We start from the raw sequence: 20295 nt of genomic DNA, 5'->3' as shown, positions 1-20295 counted from the left end.
AGAACCCGGACCCGGACCCGACCCGGTTTTTAAAAAAACCCGATTTTGTAAAACCCGATCCTACCCGAACCCGATCCTACCCGAAACCCGGTTTTTAAAAAAACCCGATTTGTGCACCACTATACACCACTACCACTCAACATCACATGTTTAACATGGTATTCACCATACCGGAAAACCGATAAGAAAAGCGAATACGAATTGACTAGACCCCATCGTTTTGCGGTGTATGCGAAATGTTAATCATAGCAATAAGGCTATGGGGTGTGGGGGTCATGGATTGGAACATTATTTCCACATAGGATCATTAATTAAATGGTTATTATGAGGGTCATGACCACACCCTATAGCCTAAGGAAAACCAACCAAAACCAACAAGGACACAACTTGATCAAACAATAATGCAGAAAAAGAAGTCAAAACTACTTTATGTATTACCAACCCACTAAATTCCTTTGCACAGATACTACTCCATGTCACACCACTTTTCACATCTTAAACTATTTAAGACAGCCAACCATTATCCACATTAAAACATTAAACTACAATTATAGTATAATTAAGATAAACATAAGCATTTATATCATATCATTGGGCCCACAATCCACTACCCAAAGAAAATAAAAATTTAAAGCCACCCCCCACTATAAAAACTTTATAATCCCCTTAGTCATCCCCCACTAGTCTCACCAATTGACACAAAAAGGCACAACATATCAAGCAAATGTTTGACATCTTTCCTTGAATCTTGTGGGCTTTCCATTATTCTTATAAAACATTATGAGTGGTGGAAAAAGATAAAGGCAAATATGATGCTACTTTCAACTAAAAACATATTGGTGAATGGTGATTGCATTCAAGCTAGGGCTAAAACTAGAAGTTTATGGGAATGTTATTTTTTTGGCTTATAAAGGGGGCTCGGATTCGGGTTTGGCGATCGAGGTTGAATCGGGTGGTTGTGTGTGATAGATAGCGGAGGCAAGTGATATGGGCATGATGCAAAGTTGCTTCGATTGAAGAAATTGCATTGCGGCACCTACATTTTCTTCCATTAGTTTCGCTACTTGTCGATCTGTCCCGTCGTTTGACCATTTCTCCCATGCGGGTTGGTTTCTTCCTCCTTCACCGCCTTCCTCCTGGTCAAAATAGTTAAAATAAAAATATAAAAAAATAACTAATGTAATTGATAGTAGACTAACATAAGGAATGTGTATCAATAGGAATTTATGTTGAAATTAAGTTTGATTGTATGATCTTTGTCAATGTATACATTAGTTACATAGTTGTCAATAGCGGTCGCTATAGCGAACAATGTACCATAAATAGTAGGATTTCATTTTTTTATATAAATAGTGATTAAACATAGCTATAAAATAGCTGGATTTTAGGTTTTTGTTAAATATACATGTAAAATAGGTATTATTCTGATATAACATACATATAATTTTTTTTTTCTAGTGGATTGCTCTTTATAAAATAACGCCCGCTATTTATCGGTATTAGCATATAGGTACCTTATCGCTACTTGTCCTTATTCGCCATTAACAACTATGATAGTTACCTATGAGATTAAAAGAAATGTTGGCGGGTCAACCCAACTTGTTTGACCCATTACCCGATTTATCTGACCCGACCATTTTGCCACCTACATCAAAGATCAACGGCAATGTTACCTCGACAGAGGATATAGGGATGTCAGTGACAAGTGGCGCTACGGCGCTGGCTCCGCCCAATCTACTCATGCTCAATACCTTCATCATGGTACAAAAACGGTAAATAAGGAAACACATGTACAAAATATAACCGAACACGTATGACGCGAGTAATTATTTGAGTAATGAGAGATGCATAATCTTTTAGTCTTTTACAAGTCATCACAAACCACATTCAATAGTATCTATCATAAGAGGGACCATCACAATGATGTGGAACATTGAACTTGAAAAAGTCATTTCATGTTTCAAAATCTTCTTTTTAGAATAATTGAGATTTTGCACATTGGAGCTAATCATAATGTTTCTCCTAAGGTATGGCTGAAATTTATCCAACCCATTAATAAGATCATGATATGTATACGTCCGTGTGCACACACGCATGAACTATATATGTACATGTATCCGAATACCTAACCCATTACTAATTCAAATTATATCGGGACATAATTAGCGATTTTGTGCAAATCATCACACATCATCTTTTTGACTGGATTTATTTAGAGGCATTATGAGTTCCGTGTAAGCAAATGCGGTAAACGGATAATGATCTTATAAATAATACTTAAAATGTACCTAATAGCCAATCATGTTAGGCAGAAGTTGTTTAAATTACCTTAACTTGAAGCCTCAAGAACTTCACATAGTCCACAATTTCATCAAGCATGGCAGCTCTATCTGTCTGCACAAAAGAAAATACAAAAAAAATATATATATTTCAATATTATAGGGAAAATAAAACACGAGTAAAATGTCATTTTCGTCCCTAAGGTTTGGCCACTTTTGCGACTTCGTCCAAAGGTTTGTTTTTTCGCATCTAGATCCAAAAGGTTTGAAAACATGCCATTTTCATCCGACTCATTAACTTTGTCCATTTTTTTAACGTTGAATTAGGGGTATTTTCGTCATTTTAGACCTTTTAATTAAAAATAAACCTTCTTTATTCAGAAATACCTCAGACTTAATGTTGAAAAATGGATAGAGTTAACAAGTCAGATGAAAATAGCAAGATTTTAAACCTTTTGGACCCAGATGCAAAAAAACAAACATTTGGACGAAAGTCGCAAAAGTGGCCAAACCTCAAGGACGAAAATGGCATTTTACTCTAGAACAAGACATTGCAACTATCTAAACAGAAAAGGGTGCATAATGTACGTCTCCGATACTTATTTCTCAACTTAAAAAAAAGAAGAAAAATGAAATTAGAAAAGGACCGAGGGGACACTCACCTTATTGACGCTAGGAACCAGTTCTTGTAACGCTCTGATCCTCTCCGCTATTCTTTCACGGCGAAGCTGTTTCAAACGACATTCTTTAATATTTTTGTAGAATCACACTTATAATGAATGCAAAAAAAAAAAAAAAAAAAAAAAAAAAAACCTTAGAAGAAGCAGTAAAAGATCAAGAATTACCCTCTCAGCAATGCTATGTGGGTCGGTAGCCTGCCCTCGCCTTGCCCGGACCCTTGTGGGACGAACCGTAGGTGGATTTGGAGGCGGTTGAACAGTGTTAGCCATCGGTTGTGCCTGGAACCCCTGAACAATCAAACATTTTTGTCATTGCATATTTTTAAGTGATTATTGCAACATGAGGAAACTTCAAATTTGAGTGAATTTCAAGAATTGTCCTTTATCTTTAGACCCATTTTCAGGCGCTGTCCTTTATGTTCAAAATTGACGAGTTTTGTCCTTTATGTTTTCATATCATACACGTTTTGTCCTTTAGGCCTAACCCAGTTAGTTTTCTCTGTTAAATTTGGTCATGTGCTTTGCACATGAGGGCATTTTTGTCAGTTCAAAGGTTGAAGAAGCTTTGAGCTGTAAATCTACCGTTGAACTTACCTTTGAATAGACAAAAATGCTCTCATGTGCAAAGCACATGGCCAAATTTAACTGAAAAAACTAACTGGGTTAGGCCTAAAGGACAAAACGTGTATGATATGAAAACATAAAGGACAAAACTCGTCAATTTTGAACATAAAGGACAGCGCCTGAAAATGGGTATACAGATAAAGGACAATCCTTGAAATTCACTATTTAAATTATTATTTTAGTCTTTTATAATTTAAAAACCACAATTGGTAATCAAGAATTAAAAGTCTTCTTGCATATAAAAAACAAATTAGGCATTAATTCACGGGGAAAAAGTCCAAATTCTAAATAGAAATGTAACTATGAAGTCAAATTACATGACAAACATCTTGAATATAAAATTTTACAAAAATATATAAAAACCAAAATGAATATCATCCCCTCCTTTTCATTATTTTGCAATGTAAAAGATGACATAAACAGACAAATCCTGACGGATCCACATGCATATATTCCGGTATGTGAAAGGACAACTTTTCATACGATTCTATAGGAATGGTAGGGGAAACAACTTATGGAACATATTTTTCACAACATTTTTAATTTCCAAAAAAAGGAACTATAAAGTATAAAAAAAATCCCGGGCTAATCTATCTTAACAAGCTGAAATATTAAGCTCGAGCCTCTTCGGTAAAAAATCTCGAGTCAACTCCTTTATATAAAAAAAAAACAAAAAATTATATCTCTCTCTCTATATAGAATTCGGATTAAGTGAAAACCACTGCGAGTGTGAGAACTTAGAAAACTCAGCCTTCCGTGCGAGTTTTACCCTCATTTTTTTCACAAGAGTTAATTACTGTTTTTGTCCCTGTGGTTTGTCAAAAATCACTATTCCAGTCCATTAGTTTAAAAATTGCGATTTCAGTCCCTGTAATTTCACTTTTGTAACCATTTCAGTCCACCTCGTAACCATTTCAGTCCCTGTACTTTACAGAATAATGGATTGAAATGGTTACAAAAGTGAAACCACAGGGACTGAAATGGTTATGAAAGTGAAACCACAGGGACTGAAATCGTAATTTTTAAACTAATGGTCTGAAATAATGATTTTTGACAATCCATAAGGACGAAAACAGTAATTAACTCTTTTCACAACTCTAGATTAAAATGTTACAAGACGTAAAACTAAAATAAAACCGAAGTGGTGTTTTCGGGTCCTTACATAATAACATCAGCATGACAATAGTTTTTCTTATAGCATTTACTGCTACCGTAAATGAAAAAAAAAAAAAAAAAAAAAAACTAGGTTATTTTTCTCTTTTTGGAATAGTTGATTTTTTTACGATAAATGTTTTTTTTAAACCTTTCGTACAAGCTCAAGCAAACTTATATAAAAATTTTTTAACATTAATGAATAATTTATAATACAAAAACAATTTATAATTTAGATACTTAGTTATACTAACAAAATCTACGTGTATTAAGCCTAACGAGTCAAGCTGGAGCTCAGCTTGACTCGTTTAAAAACCGAGCCAGCTTCAAACAGCTCAGCTCGGCTCATTTAAAACCAAGCCAATTTCAAACAAACTTGTACGCTTACCGAGGCGGAGACACGGCTATCAACGACGTCGTCTCGAAACCTCTTGCCACTCCCAGAAGCATCATCCATCTTCAAAAACCCACCCTTCCCATGCTCCAAACTCAACCCTAACGGAAAATGAAACCCTCCACCACCACCACCGCCGCCACCACCACCACCAACCATACCTCCGGCCATATGATGATGATGACCGGAACCATCACCAGCCGAACTCAACTGCAACATCATCGAGTTTGCCGCCACCGCCGCAGCATTATTTCCGGCCATTCCTCCCTCGTTTCCCGCCAAATTCGGGTCGTTTGCACCGGGAGGATACGCCGGAAACCCTAGGATTTGTTCGAAGAAGTCGTCGGCGGATCCGTCGGAAGGATTGCTGTTCGCCATGATTATATGTTCAAGAGCTAGGGTTTTTGAAATGAAAATTGAAATTGTAATTGAAATAGCATCGGTTATGCTAACGGAATTGCCGAATTGGAGTTGTGAGAGTGAAGAATAAGTATGTGTGTGTATATATATATATACAGTGTGTGTGTGTGTGTGTGAGTGAGGAGAAAAGGTGTGTTTGTAATGATGGTTTTTCTACTACTGTGTGTGGTTACTGTGTGAGAGAGAGTAGAGAGAGAAAGTGAGGGTTTTTTTTCTTTCTTTTACTCTTGTTCTTCGTCTTTCTTGTGAGAGCTTGAAAAATAATGGAGGCCGGTTTTAAATGGGGCTTGTGTTTTGGATTATTTACGAGTATGCCCTTTTGGTGTTGGTTATATATGCCTAGAGTGAACTGTCAATTTGGTCCCTGTGGTTTGAGCACTTTTGCCATTTTAGTCAAAATCTCAAACTTATTACATCTGAGTCCTTGTGATTTGTATTTTGTTGCCATTTTAGTCCAAAACTCAAAATCTCTGAATTTTGACTGTTTTAATGACCCTTTTTTGTTCAGATGGGGTAGTTTGGGCATTTAATTTTCATTAATGTAATTCAATTATTAAAAAAACCACATAATATAAAAACCCCTTATTATCTCACACAATTACAACAGTCAAAATTCAGAGTTTTGAGTTTTAGACTAAAATGGCAACAAAATGCAAACCACAGGAACCCAAATGTAATAAGTTTAAGATTTGGACTAAAATGGCAAAAGTGCTCAAACCACAGGGACCAAAATGACAGTTTACTCTATATGCCTATATGGTCCTTGAAGTATAGCTTTATTTTAGAGATAGTCCCTTCAAGGTTTTAATCATTGATTATTTAAGGGCTTGTAGCATAAATCTCTATCTCTGATTGAATACCGTATGAATAAAGATTTTAGTTTTGTGATTGATAAATGTGTAGATTGAGGAATGTGTGGGTTGTATCGACTCCCCTGAATGACTTGATTCACATGTTGTATGCAACTTTTTTTATTTATTATATGCAGGCCCGGCCCGAGAACTCGTGTACCATGTTTGAACTCGAAAAAACGTATCCTTAGGTCTTAATGCAATTGGGTATTAGGCGTTCTAAACCTAATAACAATGGACTAATAACTAATCGAAACCAGAAAAATGGTTTTGTAAATGAGCCTATATTGGTGTTTATATGGGTATACTCTGTTAATTTACTTTTTTTTTACATATAAATATAGGATTTTTTTAAATAACGTGCCCTTTGAAATATCGGGACCTGACCGGTGGTCCTCCCCGCACACCCTCAAAGCCGGCCATGATTATATGACGAAAAGCATGTAGAGCCTGGTAGCTATAGGTTTTGATTAGATTTAATAGAACGGGTAGAGTATACATTTTGCTCTTAGAACATCGGGTATGGTGGGGTTGGGTTGGGCTTGGGTTAGGGTATTTGTTGACACGTGGAATGGGAGCCCCCCCACCCCCTCCCCCCCCACTCAAACCCACGCCCATGGGGTATGGTGGGCTTGGGTTGGGGGCATGAGTTTGGTTTGGCCATTGAGAGCCTGCCATGTCCTTTACTAGCCCGCCCCACGCCCGGCTTCAAACCCACGCCAATAGGGCCACGCCCCAAACCCACGCCCCAACCCAAAGCCCCGGGGTGGTGGCTTGGGCGTTTTCAGCCAACCCAAGCCCCATACCCCATGACCTTATACAATGTTCTTAGACTTAGATGCCTTATATGCTAGCCACACTTTATGTATTTAATGTAACATTGGTAGCACATACTGCTTTCTTGTACTACATGTTTTCCTAAAAAGAAAGATCTTGGTGGATAAGACCAAAATTAATCACTTTAGTAGGATGCTTTGTTGTACTACATGTTTTCTAGTAAAGAAAGATCTTGGTGGACAAGACCAAAATTAATCACTTTAGTAGGATTTTAGCTGTTAGTCGTAAAGAAACAAGACAAATTAGAAGTTGAAAATCAGCGATATCTCCATTTAAATTTCGTAAGTATATTATCCTTTGAATTAGTGGGTACAAGATAATGTGTTGCAAAACACATCTATCTCTCTACGTATTTTGTATAGTTTTAGATAGGTTTTGAGTTGTTTTTTTGGTCTTTATTAGCTTGAACTTTGATATTGGTGTATTTTGTAGGTGAACGTGTGCAAATGGAGCTTAAATGGAGAAGAAACGAGCACGGGGGAGAATCTAGAAGAAGGAAACAATATTCTGGAGATACAAACAAGTTAGCGCGTAGCCAAGCTTTTGAGGATGCTCCTTCGCGACGCGCAGAGAATGAAAATGTCAACGAAAAGAACAAATTACCCATGCAAGATCAAGGATATTACAAAACATGACACCGCAGGACTCCTCGTGACGCGTGAGGGAGGGTTTGTCATGAAAACAAGTTAATCACCTATCTAAGCATATGTTTAACCCTAGTCAGCGCTACTTGGGAATTGATGATCTAGAGCTTCCATAGGGCAATTTTGGGTGATTTTGGAGAGGAGAAAGCTTAGAGATCAAGCGAGTTGGTGATTTGCAAGTGTATTCGGTTTGATGATGTTTATTGCTTTCGGTTTGTCTAAGAACTTGATTTATTTGAACATGTTTACTGAATTCCTTTGTTTAGATCTGACTTTTGCTTTTGTTATGAACACGAGTAGCTAAACTCTTAGATCTACCTAGGTTTTATGATGATTGATAACTTTTAAACAGTTCTCGGTTTCAGATAATGACATGATTTGGCAAATGTTTTGGTAAAAGGTTTTCTAATCAAGTTTCTAATGTTCATGCATGTTTTATATCTGATTGTTATTGCATGTTCCACTCGATTCTAGTTGATTGATTTTTATTGATTGATCTTGGGTTTGATGTTTTTCGTAGACTTTGTGTTTTTATATTGTTAGTATATTGTTAACGAAAAATATTTTGCTTTCATAAAGTGTTAACCATGTTTAATTAACCTAAACTTGCTATTCTTTCAAGAAAACCTAATCATATATCACATTTTCTTGAATATCAATATCTAGATCTTCTAAGATAAACACACAACATTTGCGGGATTTGAACTTCCAACTTTTCTGTTATAGAGTACACCACTTAACCAACAAGATGTTCCATCGGGGACAAAGCATATATGACCTATTTTTGGTGTTATTTTATTACTATAAAGAAGCAACAAAAACATGCAATAGAACTTGTACATTGTGCTTTATGAGTTTTTCAAAAAAAAAAAAAAAAACTTAATTTTTTACTTTTAATCCAAAGGTTTTTACCTTTTGCACATTTAACCCTACACAATTTGTTTTTTTAACTTTAACACAAAACTTTTCATTATTTGCAATTATAATTTCACAACTTTTGTCAATTATAATTTTCATCTTTCGCAAATTTTCGTTTTACGTATAGTTCTAAATTTTTCGAGTTAATGCGACGCAACGTACGACTGTGGTTCAGCTTTTTTATGTTTTGTTTCAAATTTTGCAAGTTAACACGGCGCAACGTGCATGTGTGGTTGAACGTTTTTACCTCTATATTTTCATGTTGACAGGTTCGTCGCAGCACGCAGATCCTGGGTCGAGTCAGTGTTGGTGGTCGATGATGTGGCATTAGTACTATTTGACACCGTTTTACACCCTGCCGCAACGCGGGGTGTGCTTTGTGGGGTTTTCAAAGAAAAAATAGTTATGCATATGGTTGTTGTAACCTTGGCTTTGGGGGTTTTCCAAAAAAAAATTGATTTTTTTTTACATTCCACCCAAAGGTAGTTCATAAATTATTTTTAACCTAAAACTATTTGTTTTTTTTACTTTTAGCCCAAAACTTTTTATCTTTTGCAATCTATCCTCATAACTTTTTTTACTTTCAACTTTGGTCCTTTATAGTAGTTTTCAATTTCCGCAAAATTTTCGTTTTATGCTTGGTTCTAAATTTTGTGACTTAACACATTGCAACGTGCGTCTTTGGTTTAACGTTTTTACATTTCGTTCTAAATTTTGCGAGTTAACACGACGCAACGTGCGTGTGTGGGTGAACGTTTTTTCATCGTGTATTTTTTCCCTGTTTGACAGGTTTAACATAACGTACGGGTCATAGATCAACTTAATTATAACTAAAGAATCCCCGCCGCATTACGGCGGGTCGGAATCCTAGTTAAAAAAATGCAAGAGAAAAGGAAGACAAAAGGGAAACGATAGGTTCACTGTCAAACCGTTAACAATCTGGTTAAAGCTCTAACAATCAACATACACCCTTGAGTTAATACATATTAAAGCTTTGAATCAAGCAAGCAAAAGAAAATCTAAACCTTTGAATCACATCTTAGATCTATTGATACTCACAACACTTTTAGTCTTCATTGTAATGTTATCCCTTCTAAGCTTAGCATAATGGAGCAACATGGGTTATCTCTACCTGTAAAGTGAGAAGTCTTGGGGTGATCGTTACCCATATTAGTGAGACGTTTGTAACAATGATCCCTACCGAGTTTAGACTGTGGGGTATGGGGCGTGGGTTGGGGGAAAACGCCCAAGCCACCACCCCGGGTGGGCTTGGGTTGGGGCGTGGCCCAAGGGGCGGGAGTTTGAAGTCGGGCGTGGGACGGGCTAGCCATCCTATGTGGCGGGCTCCTATTCGCTTTGTTGGCCATGTCATAGCGGGGCAGGGTAGTTTGAATTTTAAATTGTAACCGTTTGGCCAAGCCAAGCGGTCACCCCAACCCCCAACAGTCAACATCCCCTATAAATTTAACCCCAACCCCACCGGCTACCCCATCCCAAACCATCGCTGTCCACCGCTACCATAACCCACTTGATCGAACCCGCTACCCCAACCCACTTGACCGATGGCCTCTTGGACCCACGAAGAAGAGTTAGCTCTCGTCACAAGCGTCGTTGACGCTATGAAGGGGCGACAACCCGACCAAACACGATATTGGTCGGAAGCCTTCGCAAGCTACCGGCATAACGTCGGACACGACCGGCACAACTTAAACTCGTGCCAACATAAATGGGGCGAGCTACGACCCAAGCTTGATCGTTTCAAGGCCTACTACGAAGCCGTTCCGAGCGGTGAGTTAAGCCACGATGACCGGGTGGCGGTGGCGAACATTGAGTTTCGGGGCAAGGAGCGAAGGCCGTTCGACAAGCTCGCGCTTTTTGAAATTTACATAAAGCTCTAGGTTTTTTTTTTTATTTTGTAATCGTTTTTAGATTTTTTTGTAAGTTTTAGGTTTTTTTTTTATTTTGTAACCGTTTTTTATTTTTTTTATTTTGTAATTAATAAAATTTTAGGCTTTTTTTAATGTTGTGTGTATTTTTTTAATTTTTTGTAATTTTTTTTAATAAACTGTCAAGCCACGCCCCAACCCAATCCCCGCCATACCTCACGGACACGTCACTCATCGATGAGGGGGCTCCAACTTCACGTATCAACTCATGCCCCTAACCCAAATCCCACTATACCCCACAGTCTTAGAGAGACGTTTTTAGTAGTGAAGATAACTTTTGATCGGGGATCAAGGAGTGGACATTTAGTGAAGTAGTTCATTTTCTTCAAAACCACCATACACCGTGATGCTCATATGGTAAAATCTTTCTGTTCCTTATTATTTGTTTGATTTTATCTTATTTATTAGTGTCCAAAAAGAAATCCTCAACAAGCCTAATACAACATGTTTCTAGTAGCAACGAATCCGACAAACTTCGTTTGGAACAACTTATTAACAAAAAAAAAAATACAACTAAATATTGTGTTACTTGATTCTAACTTTAACGTCAACTTATTTATTTATTAAATGGATTTTGGATTTAAATAACCCAAATTTTCACTAATTGGCCGATATCACTCTCATCTTTCGATTTGTACCACACTACTCCCAACTTATTTTCCTCTAGCACTACTAAACTAACTGAACCCTAACACAGTTAGCTGATGTCAGATGTCACGTCATAAAAAATGTCATGTCATCCGACGCGTCGTAAAAATGTCACATCAGCCGCCATGTCATCAAAATTGCCACGTCAGCATATATGTCACGTCACCAAACAAAGTGACACATCAACAAAAAAAACTAACTGAGTTAGGGTTCAGTTAGTCTGGGAGTGCCAGAAGAAAATAAATTGAAAGTTGGGAGTAGTGTGATACGAATCGGAATTTGAGAGTAATATCGACCAATTGGTGAAAGTTGTGGTTATTTAAATCAAATATCCCTTTATTAAATCACAACTAAAACAAACAATTTCACAGCTAATTAATTTAGAGAAAGATTGTCTAAGAACATGGTTTAGATGCATAGTGTCAACTATAGAAGATGATATTGAAATTTCGAAATGAAAAACTAAAACATGAACAATATGCAGGGCCGGCTCGTGGGCCATTTAAATGAAGCAACGGCTTTGGGCCTCCAAAATTTTAGGGCCTCTGTTTAAAAAGTTATAAGGTAATACGAATATTAATATTTAATTTGTGGACCTATAAACATGATTTTCTTGTATTGTAGCGGTTAGTAAATGCAAGAGAGTCCATAATGATTGATGGTTCGACTTCATAGAGCATCGTTTTTTTAATTAATATTATTTATTTTGTTTTAAGTGGACAGACACTCTAGGCCTAGAAAAGTTTTCTTATTTTTTTGGCTAGAAGCAATAAGCTATTGTCATCTGCATCAATTGTTCCCTTCTACTCATTCATCTTAAATTGTATTAGTCAACTCATAGTCTTTTAAAGTTAATTGCTTGTTTTTATTTTCTCATATATCTATGTTAAGTCTAAATCGAAAGGATGAATTTGGACATATGAACATGTTATAATTTTTTTTTTTTCAGAAAAGGCCTCGAGTTTTTTTTTTCGCTTTAGGCTACCAAATAGGTTGAGCCGGCCCTGACAATATGTTAAATAAAAAGGGTATCAAACAATTCAACCAAATACGCAAAATGGTAGAAATTATGTATTTTGTAGTTGTGTTCTATAAATCGTTTTTCCTAACATAACTATAACTACAAAGGTCTATAAAAATTCCAAAAGTATATATTTTATAACTTTTAAAAAGTAATTTTCCTAAAATCTGATAAAAATGTCACAATAAGGTTATTTGATCACTCATGTGTACACATAATCCAAATAATCATGGAGAAAGAGCAAGCAACTTTTTCCTCCAATAATAACAATTCTTTATACAAAAAAAGAATAATATCAGACCTTTCAACCTTTTTATTTAATTTTCTTTTTGGTAAAGTTTAAATAAACTACATCAATTTTTATAGACACCATTTATAAACTACTTTTTCTTTAAATAAAAGGGATATTGGATAAAGATGTCAACCACGATAGTTGAGTAATGCTTGCTCTTCCTTTCGTCACTTTTAGGAGATATTTTATGTATGTATGAGGCATGTGTGTGTTGTTTTTTTTTTTTTTTTCTATCGAATTTGATTGTGCTCCAATACTTGCATAAATAATTGCATGTCATCCTATAAACTGATTCATCTATATTTTTTATACATTCATACAAAAACTTGCATCTAATCTGAGTTTCATTAACATTTGTGTTCTTTGTTTAACTTTAACCGAACAAATGTATTAACTCTTAAACAAACGAATTTTATTTATTTGTATTCATTTGATAAGAGTATCTTTATGTTCATTTAAAAGCCTATTAGAAACTAACTAATTTATATATATTTTTGTTGCACTTTTAATTAATTAACTAATTTTATCTATAAAACTATGTTACTGAAAAAATTTATTTTATTAATACAAACTTATTAAATTTATTTATAAAACTAAATTACTAATAGAACTAGATTATATAAGACTTAACTTAACTCTTTAACTAAGTAATTATATAAGACTTAGTATCTTTTTTAGAATGATATGTGATCTAATTCTAATATAAAATTACACCTAGTTATCCATCACATGGATTTGACCCCTCACCGCTCTAGAAAAATAAAGCATTATCTAACATAGAGGCGGAGCTGGTGTATTAGAACGGGTAGCACAGGTCACTCTTTAACCTCGTCTTTGTACCGTTTTCATAGTGTAAAAAAATCCGGTTTTGATGCAAATGATATCCCTGATAAAAAAAAAAATTGGGATGCCCCTGAATTTTTTGGCTAGCTCCGGCAATGACCTAACACCAAGGTAAGTTATGTTTAATTACCTGGAAAATTAGTTTCATTCAAGTTGGGAACATTTCAAAGTTCATTATGGGAGTGTTTAAAATTTAAATAGATTAAGCATTTAACTGTTATATGAATGAACTAATATATAAAAATGCTATAAAAATAAAATAAAAATATTGTTAAAAAGAGTTAATTAACATTAAACTTTTCGATGTCATGAACACTAGCTATGCACTAAATTTATTATCGCTAAGATGTGCATAGACAACTATGGATGATGATATTAAAAGCGTTCGGATTATGTATTTTTTTAAGTAATTGATTGCTATTTTAGGAGTTGGATTCAAATTAGATAAGAATATAAGATGTTGGTCCTAATATATATAATCATTTTGACTTTTTAACACTCATATTTCTAATAATAACAACAACAACAACAAAAATAATAATAAAAATACAAAAACAAGAAAACAAAAGATAAAGAAATTGTGGTAATTGAAATAAACGATTTAATTGTTTTATTAATAGATAGTCGGTCTAAAACATTTTAACGAGAAAATACATCTAAATAAATAATTCAAAAAAAAAAGTAACAAGACTTTAAAACCAAAATAGAATATTTTAATAGTGAAAAATAAATTATATAAAGCAAAAAGGAAAACACTAATTTGAATATTTGATAAATAAAACATGTTAGTTATAAGTCACGTTAAAAAAAATATTCACAGGGGATTAACTGGTTGGAAATATATATTTTTTTAATCTTACATTTTCGATTAACTGGTTGGAGGTTTTTTTTTTAATCTTACATTTTAAATTTTAAATAAATAATAAAAGGCATTTACAACATGACGTATCAAATAAAACATTGCAATCTAGAACATTTTTCATACAATGTTATTTATGGTCCCTTGGATACCTCTAAAAGGTTCATTAAAAAAAAAAAAACACTTAAGAAACATCTATGGGTTCCACACACTTATATAAAGACGCTTTTATATTATATACGGCCTTTCAAAAAATCTATATATACGGGCTTTTTCACGTATCAACTCTATATAATATATAAAAGATGAACAATTTTCTAATTTTTTTCAGAAAATACAATAAATACACAAATTTGTTTGTCTGATTCATGGCATATAATTAATCCAATAGAGGTGTGCAATAACCGAAACTAAATTAACCGAAAGTCGGTTATTGATTATTTTTTTACCATCGGTTAACAGGCCTTAACCGAACATAACCATTTGTATTTTTATATATTTCTAGCTTTTATGCCTCCATTCATTTATTTCATGTTTTGTACTTTCATTTGATGTATTTATACTTTCATTTCATGTATTTATACCTCTATTTCATGTATTTCTAAGCAAAAATATTAACCCTTTATTTGATTTGGTTATTAACCGAACCGAACCGAACAAAAAACAGACAAATTAACCGAATTAAGCAAGCTGATTAACCGATGACTTCAATTACGGTTACGGTTAATACTAATAACTGAACCGAACCGTACACAACCCTACTAACTATATCTGAAAAATGATGAAAAAGGTCATTTTTGTGATTCTTATCTTTAGTTTCTGTTAAGAATTGACATAGCCTTTCTTTTACTGATGACTTCTACTTGAGGAGAAGGTTTCTAATCTGCGCAATAAATTTTCAACTCCTAAGACGCATTGGAACGGATACTAATTTAGAGGTGTCGAATACGCAAGGCGGTCGGGTGTAAAAAAAAACATTTTCAAAAAATAAATAACTACTTACACAAAATTAAAATGGTAATATCTAAAATAAAATAAAATAAGCCTGTAAATGAACACAACGAGGGGAACGTCCGTGACTTCGCGTTGTCCGTTTAACTTTAATTGAATCAATTAATGAACGAACACTTAAACAAACAAAATTTCTTATTCTTAAACAAACGAAATTTCTTATTCTCATTCGTTAAGAAAATGAACTTGTATGTATGCTTTTGTCCATTTGTTAATGTTCTAATTTGTAAATGGACACACAAAAAGCCAACCACTTTTAAGTCTAAATAGTAAATAAAATATCATCACTAATGTAAATAAATAATTTTACAGTTAACCTCGTGTTTCTTAGTGGTTAACCAAATAAGCAAATAAAAAAAGATGTTGATTTAATTTAATGAGAAAACGGACATCCTGTTGAACGGGTCATGACTGAACAATTAGTTCGTTTACAGGCCTGACAAAATGAAAAGACCTTAATATAAAATTAGTGTGTTATTGTTAGATATAGATTACAAAATTTTTTATATAATTTCAATAAGAATATTTTTCTGATATAATGGTATAAGAGGTTTTGAGCCATTTTCGACTTGTTTGTTATACATTTATACTTATAACTCATTTGACTCGTTTAACCTGTGAGTCTAAATAGTAATTAGTAAATATAATGGTATAAGAGGTTTTGAGCCACTTTCGACTTGTTTGATTGTTATACATTTATACCTATAACCCATTTGACTCGTTTAACCTGTGAGACTTGTTAGAGATCAAATACAAAATGAATCTAACTCATTCATAAGTAATTGTCACCACTCACTTCTAGCATCAGCAATAAACAATTAAACATCTCAAGTGTTACATAACATTGTTTTGGTTCCACCCGTCTTGACATGTTCTGAAGATCTACAATCACTTATATGTTTATGAATGTCAAATATCCAAGAATGACACTCAGTGATTATATTGGCCCATTGACATTGGCGGATCTTAAACTTAATATTGGGGGGAATCCAATATTTTGCACTATAAAAAAAACAAAAATTTTCGGTAAAAATAACACTACGAAGTGAAAAAACAAGGATACCAAGGACCCCCTGCCCATGAGAAGCCCCGCCACTACCCATTGATATTTATGTTTATAACATCCACTATTAAAAAGACGCGATTTTGATAAAAACATTATGTAAAAAATTGTTGCATTTGTCACTTGGGAGTAATAATTAGTTTCGGAATTTCAAAACGTTATTCATAAACTTTTCTCTAACTATAGTTTAAATGTTTAAAAGAGGGTTCTAATTGCGGGGCTATAAAAACCCTAACCGAAGTTGAATATATTACCCAAAATTCTTTTTGGTTTCACCTGAACCTGAATTACATAATGTCAAATATATATATATATATATATATATATATATATATATATATATATATATAAAAGAGATTCGATTAACACAAGAACCTTCACGAACCAATGATTAACATTATTGAAAGAACCTTGACGATTACAGCGAACAAGAAGAACAGAATATACAGTTTACAATCAACTCTCAACCCTCAAACAATGAGATTATCTCAACACTAACACAGAGTCTCAAACTCTAGATAACTGATTCAAGACAAAACAGTGACCAATGAACAGAAACCCTAAGCGATGTTTAGAGAGAGAAACTAGAGTGAATTCTGGAAACAAGTATCTTGACCGAATGATAACAAGTTAGGTGAGAAAACTCTTATACCCGGGTGTTAAGTAGATCCCAACCCGGGCCTTGTAACAAAACCGCAATAAGCCCAAAACCAAAGCAGCAGCCCAACATAAGTCGAAGCTCAGTAAGTTGTCCAGTATCCAGCAGTCAACTTGTCCAGTATGTCCAGTTAACATCCAACAACATGTAACAAAAAATAACCAAAATATTAAAAAACTGATACATAAGTCGAATGTATACATATTAAACTGATACAAGGTATATGTATATATATATATATATATTTTAACACATAAAATAAGTGACCACTTGTTTATTGGATTAGTTGGGACTTAGGGGTATTCTGAATTCGATTCAGATTCGAAAAATTTGACATTCGACTTGATTCGAATTCGATTATCAAGGTCGAATTCGATTTTTAAAAAAGTATAATTTGATTTGATTTGTATTCGTATTCGAGTCCAATAATCGAATTCAAATAGACTACTAATTTAAGATTTTCAACTCGATTCGAAATTCGAATTCAATTTATACATATTTTTTAATACACACACATTTTGGGTCAAAGTATAAATTACATCCATAAGTGATAAGTCTATAACTCACTCTACTAATTTCTAAATTCTAGCAACCAGCCTAACTTCTAAACTTTGGTTTTTGACATATTGATAGTTTATTAATATCGCATATTATTAAATTTTTATGTTAAAAATAATTAGTTTGTAGTAGTTTTAAAAAGGAAAGTAAAATAACTTATTCTGAATTTGAATTTATTTCAATTTGAGTTTCAAATACGAATCTAATCGAATCGAATAAATCAAATTTTAATCGAATATGAATTCAGGTTAAAAAAATAAAAATTTGAATAATTTGAAAATTCGTTATTTGATTCGATGAACACCCCTTATCTAGACATCTTTTACTACCCAAACTGGGTCATTCAAGTATGGGTAGAAAAGAGCCCGGGCGGCCGGGCTTATTTTTTTTTATTCACATGATATGTAACACAACCCAAATCGAACGTTAATTATTAATCAACCATGACTCCATGATTATGAACATACTTTTTTAAAATCAATACCAAGGTACACAGTGTGACAACTTGAGAGCTCTATTATTTTCTCATTAATTGCCTGAAATATAAAATAAAACAAAAGGTTTTTCTGAAAGGAGAGTTGTATGTATTGGCAAAAGCTAGAAAAGATCAGGCTTTCTGCTATCTTTTGTTACTTTAACTGCCTTCATTCAGCATCTTTATTAAGTGTAAAACAAAAGCAACAAAACTTGGTTAAATTCAGAACCAGGATACACATGGGACCCCCAAACCAACTAAAATGGTCCGTTATATTGTGTGTCTGGCTTAGAAAAGACCTCGCCTTTGAAGCTTAATGCACCTAGGCCGAAAGGCTTGCCCTTTGCGCCTAGCGCCTACACCTACCTAAGTTAAAATAGGCAAAAATGGTTTTTCATGATCTATATAAGCAAAGATGGTATTTCCATGATCATCTATACCCAGATTTGAACCTATGACCTCTCCTTTAAGAGGCAATGACTTTACCAAATGAGCTAGCCTCACATTGGTGTAATAGAACTTTTTAATAGGTTTGCATATTTGAAGAAGTAAACACTATTGTGAATATATACATTTTTATAACTTTGATAATTTATCGCAACTTTTTTTTGTTTTTAAATTATTTTTATGAGAAAAAAAAGATAAATGGGAAATGAAGTAAGAAATATAAAAAAATTGTTACATGTCGACCGATATATGATTCATCTATTACATGGTTTTAAATTATTTTATAAGAAAAAAAAAAGATAAATGGGGAATGAAGTAAGAAACAAAAAAAAAAAGGTAAATTACTTTTTGAGTTTCTGTGTTTTATGGGTTTTAACTAGTTGAGTCCAAAAGTAAAAAAAGTTTAACGACCTAAGTCTCTATAAGCATTTCCTTTAACCATTTGAGTCCAAATTTCTAACACTGTTAGAATTTTTTGGTTAAGTATTGTTAAATGACCAAAATACCCTTATAATTAAAAATAAAAAAAAAATCTCTGTCTCTATTATTTCTCTGTCTCTGTAAATTATCACATTCATCTCTCCCTCTCATCTCTTATCTTTCTTTTTCTCTCTAGACCACCATCAACACCACCACCACAACCACCTCCGTCTCCAACCACCACCTCAACCACAAATCTCCAGCACACTCTCTCTATCTCTCTCTCTCTAAATTCTAAAACTGTAACCTCTCTCTCTTAAATCTACCTTAGGTTTTAGATCGGATGTGTAAGTGAACTTCCAATCCCTAAAAGACAAAACGAAACAGAGCGACTTTGTCCTAATATCTCAACACTCTGTCAACCACAAAAACACATATAACAGAGCATCACTCACTTTCACACATCTAATCACACACTAACTGCATCTGAATCACTAGACATTTTGAGAATATTCAAAGAATCATCAAAAATAGTAATCCTACTATGAGAATTTCAAATCGAAATCTAACAAACTACAGCCCTAAACGTCTCCAATTCCTTAAAATTCTAACAAATTACAGACAAAACTAAGCCCTGATTTAAAACCTGACAAGCAACTCAATCTCCACAAATTGAAATCTACACATATAGATTCCAAAGGACAAAAACACGATATAACAGAGTATCACTTACTTTAGAATTTAGAGAGAGAGACAGAGAGTGTGCAGGATACGGGCCAAACATCATCAAAATTGTTCTCCTTAGCACACACCATCACCAACGCTGCTACTCGCACTCTGATTTCCACCCAAGTCAGAAGTACAATATGTCGATTCAAGCAAATTGATTCCCAAAATTGAGGGTTAGACGAGGGAGGATGGGGAATCGGTAGGTGTAATGGTGGATTTGCATCAACCTCTGCTACCCTCACCAACCATCAAACTAGTATCCGTCTTGGATGAACAAGATGAAGAAATTGAAGAATATGATGATGAAATTGAGCGAAATGGGGATCGGATTTGTGTGACTTATTACCGGCGGTGGTGGTTGTTGTGGTGGTGACAGTGTAGTGGTGGTGGTGACGGTGGATGTGCAGCGGTGGTGGATGTTGTGGAGGTGCAGCCGTGGTGGTGACGGTGTAGTGGTGGTGGTGACGGTGGAGGTGCAGTGGCGACGATGGTGTTGATGGTGTGGTGACGGTGGTGTTGATGGTGG

General features: G+C 34.3%; 1 protein-coding gene across 1 annotated transcript; it reads right to left on the bottom strand.

Moving 5' to 3' along the window:
• Positions 1-520: 520 nt before the first annotated feature.
• On the bottom strand, positions 521-5795 carry LOC110910324 (transcription factor UNE12). Its single transcript, XM_022155000.2, has 6 exons — positions 5124-5795; positions 3125-3247; positions 2942-3007; positions 2329-2394; positions 1674-1751; positions 521-1136 (listed from the first exon to the last, which is right to left on the bottom strand). Exons 1-6 carry the CDS (start codon positions 5505-5507, stop codon positions 906-908), a joined length of 948 nt encoding a protein of 315 aa, XP_022010692.1. The 5' UTR covers positions 5508-5795; the 3' UTR covers positions 521-905.
• Positions 5796-20295: the final 14500 nt, after the last annotated feature.

This window comes from Helianthus annuus, chromosome 15, assembly GCF_002127325.2.
Source record: "Helianthus annuus cultivar XRQ/B chromosome 15, HanXRQr2.0-SUNRISE, whole genome shotgun sequence".
Taxonomy (NCBI): Eukaryota; Viridiplantae; Streptophyta; class Magnoliopsida; order Asterales; family Asteraceae; genus Helianthus; species Helianthus annuus.
Note: the sequence above shows the minus strand (reverse complement) of the source record. Positions and strands in the feature narration are given on the sequence as shown.

What these genes read in the sequence shown, in the direction of transcription:
- LOC110910324 (XM_022155000.2), bottom strand. Translation starts at nt 5,507, where the DNA reads ATGGCGAACAGCAATCCTTCCGACGGATCCGCCGACGACTTCTTCGAA. An exon ending in ATAGCCGTGTCTCCGCCTCG is followed by an intron (nt 3,248 to 5,123) that starts GTAAGCGTACAA and finishes TTGATTGTTCAG; the next exon opens with GGGTTCCAGGCACAACCGAT. An exon ending in CACATAGCATTGCTGAGAGG is followed by an intron (nt 3,008 to 3,124) that starts GTAATTCTTGAT and finishes CGTTTGAAACAG; the next exon opens with CTTCGCCGTGAAAGAATAGC.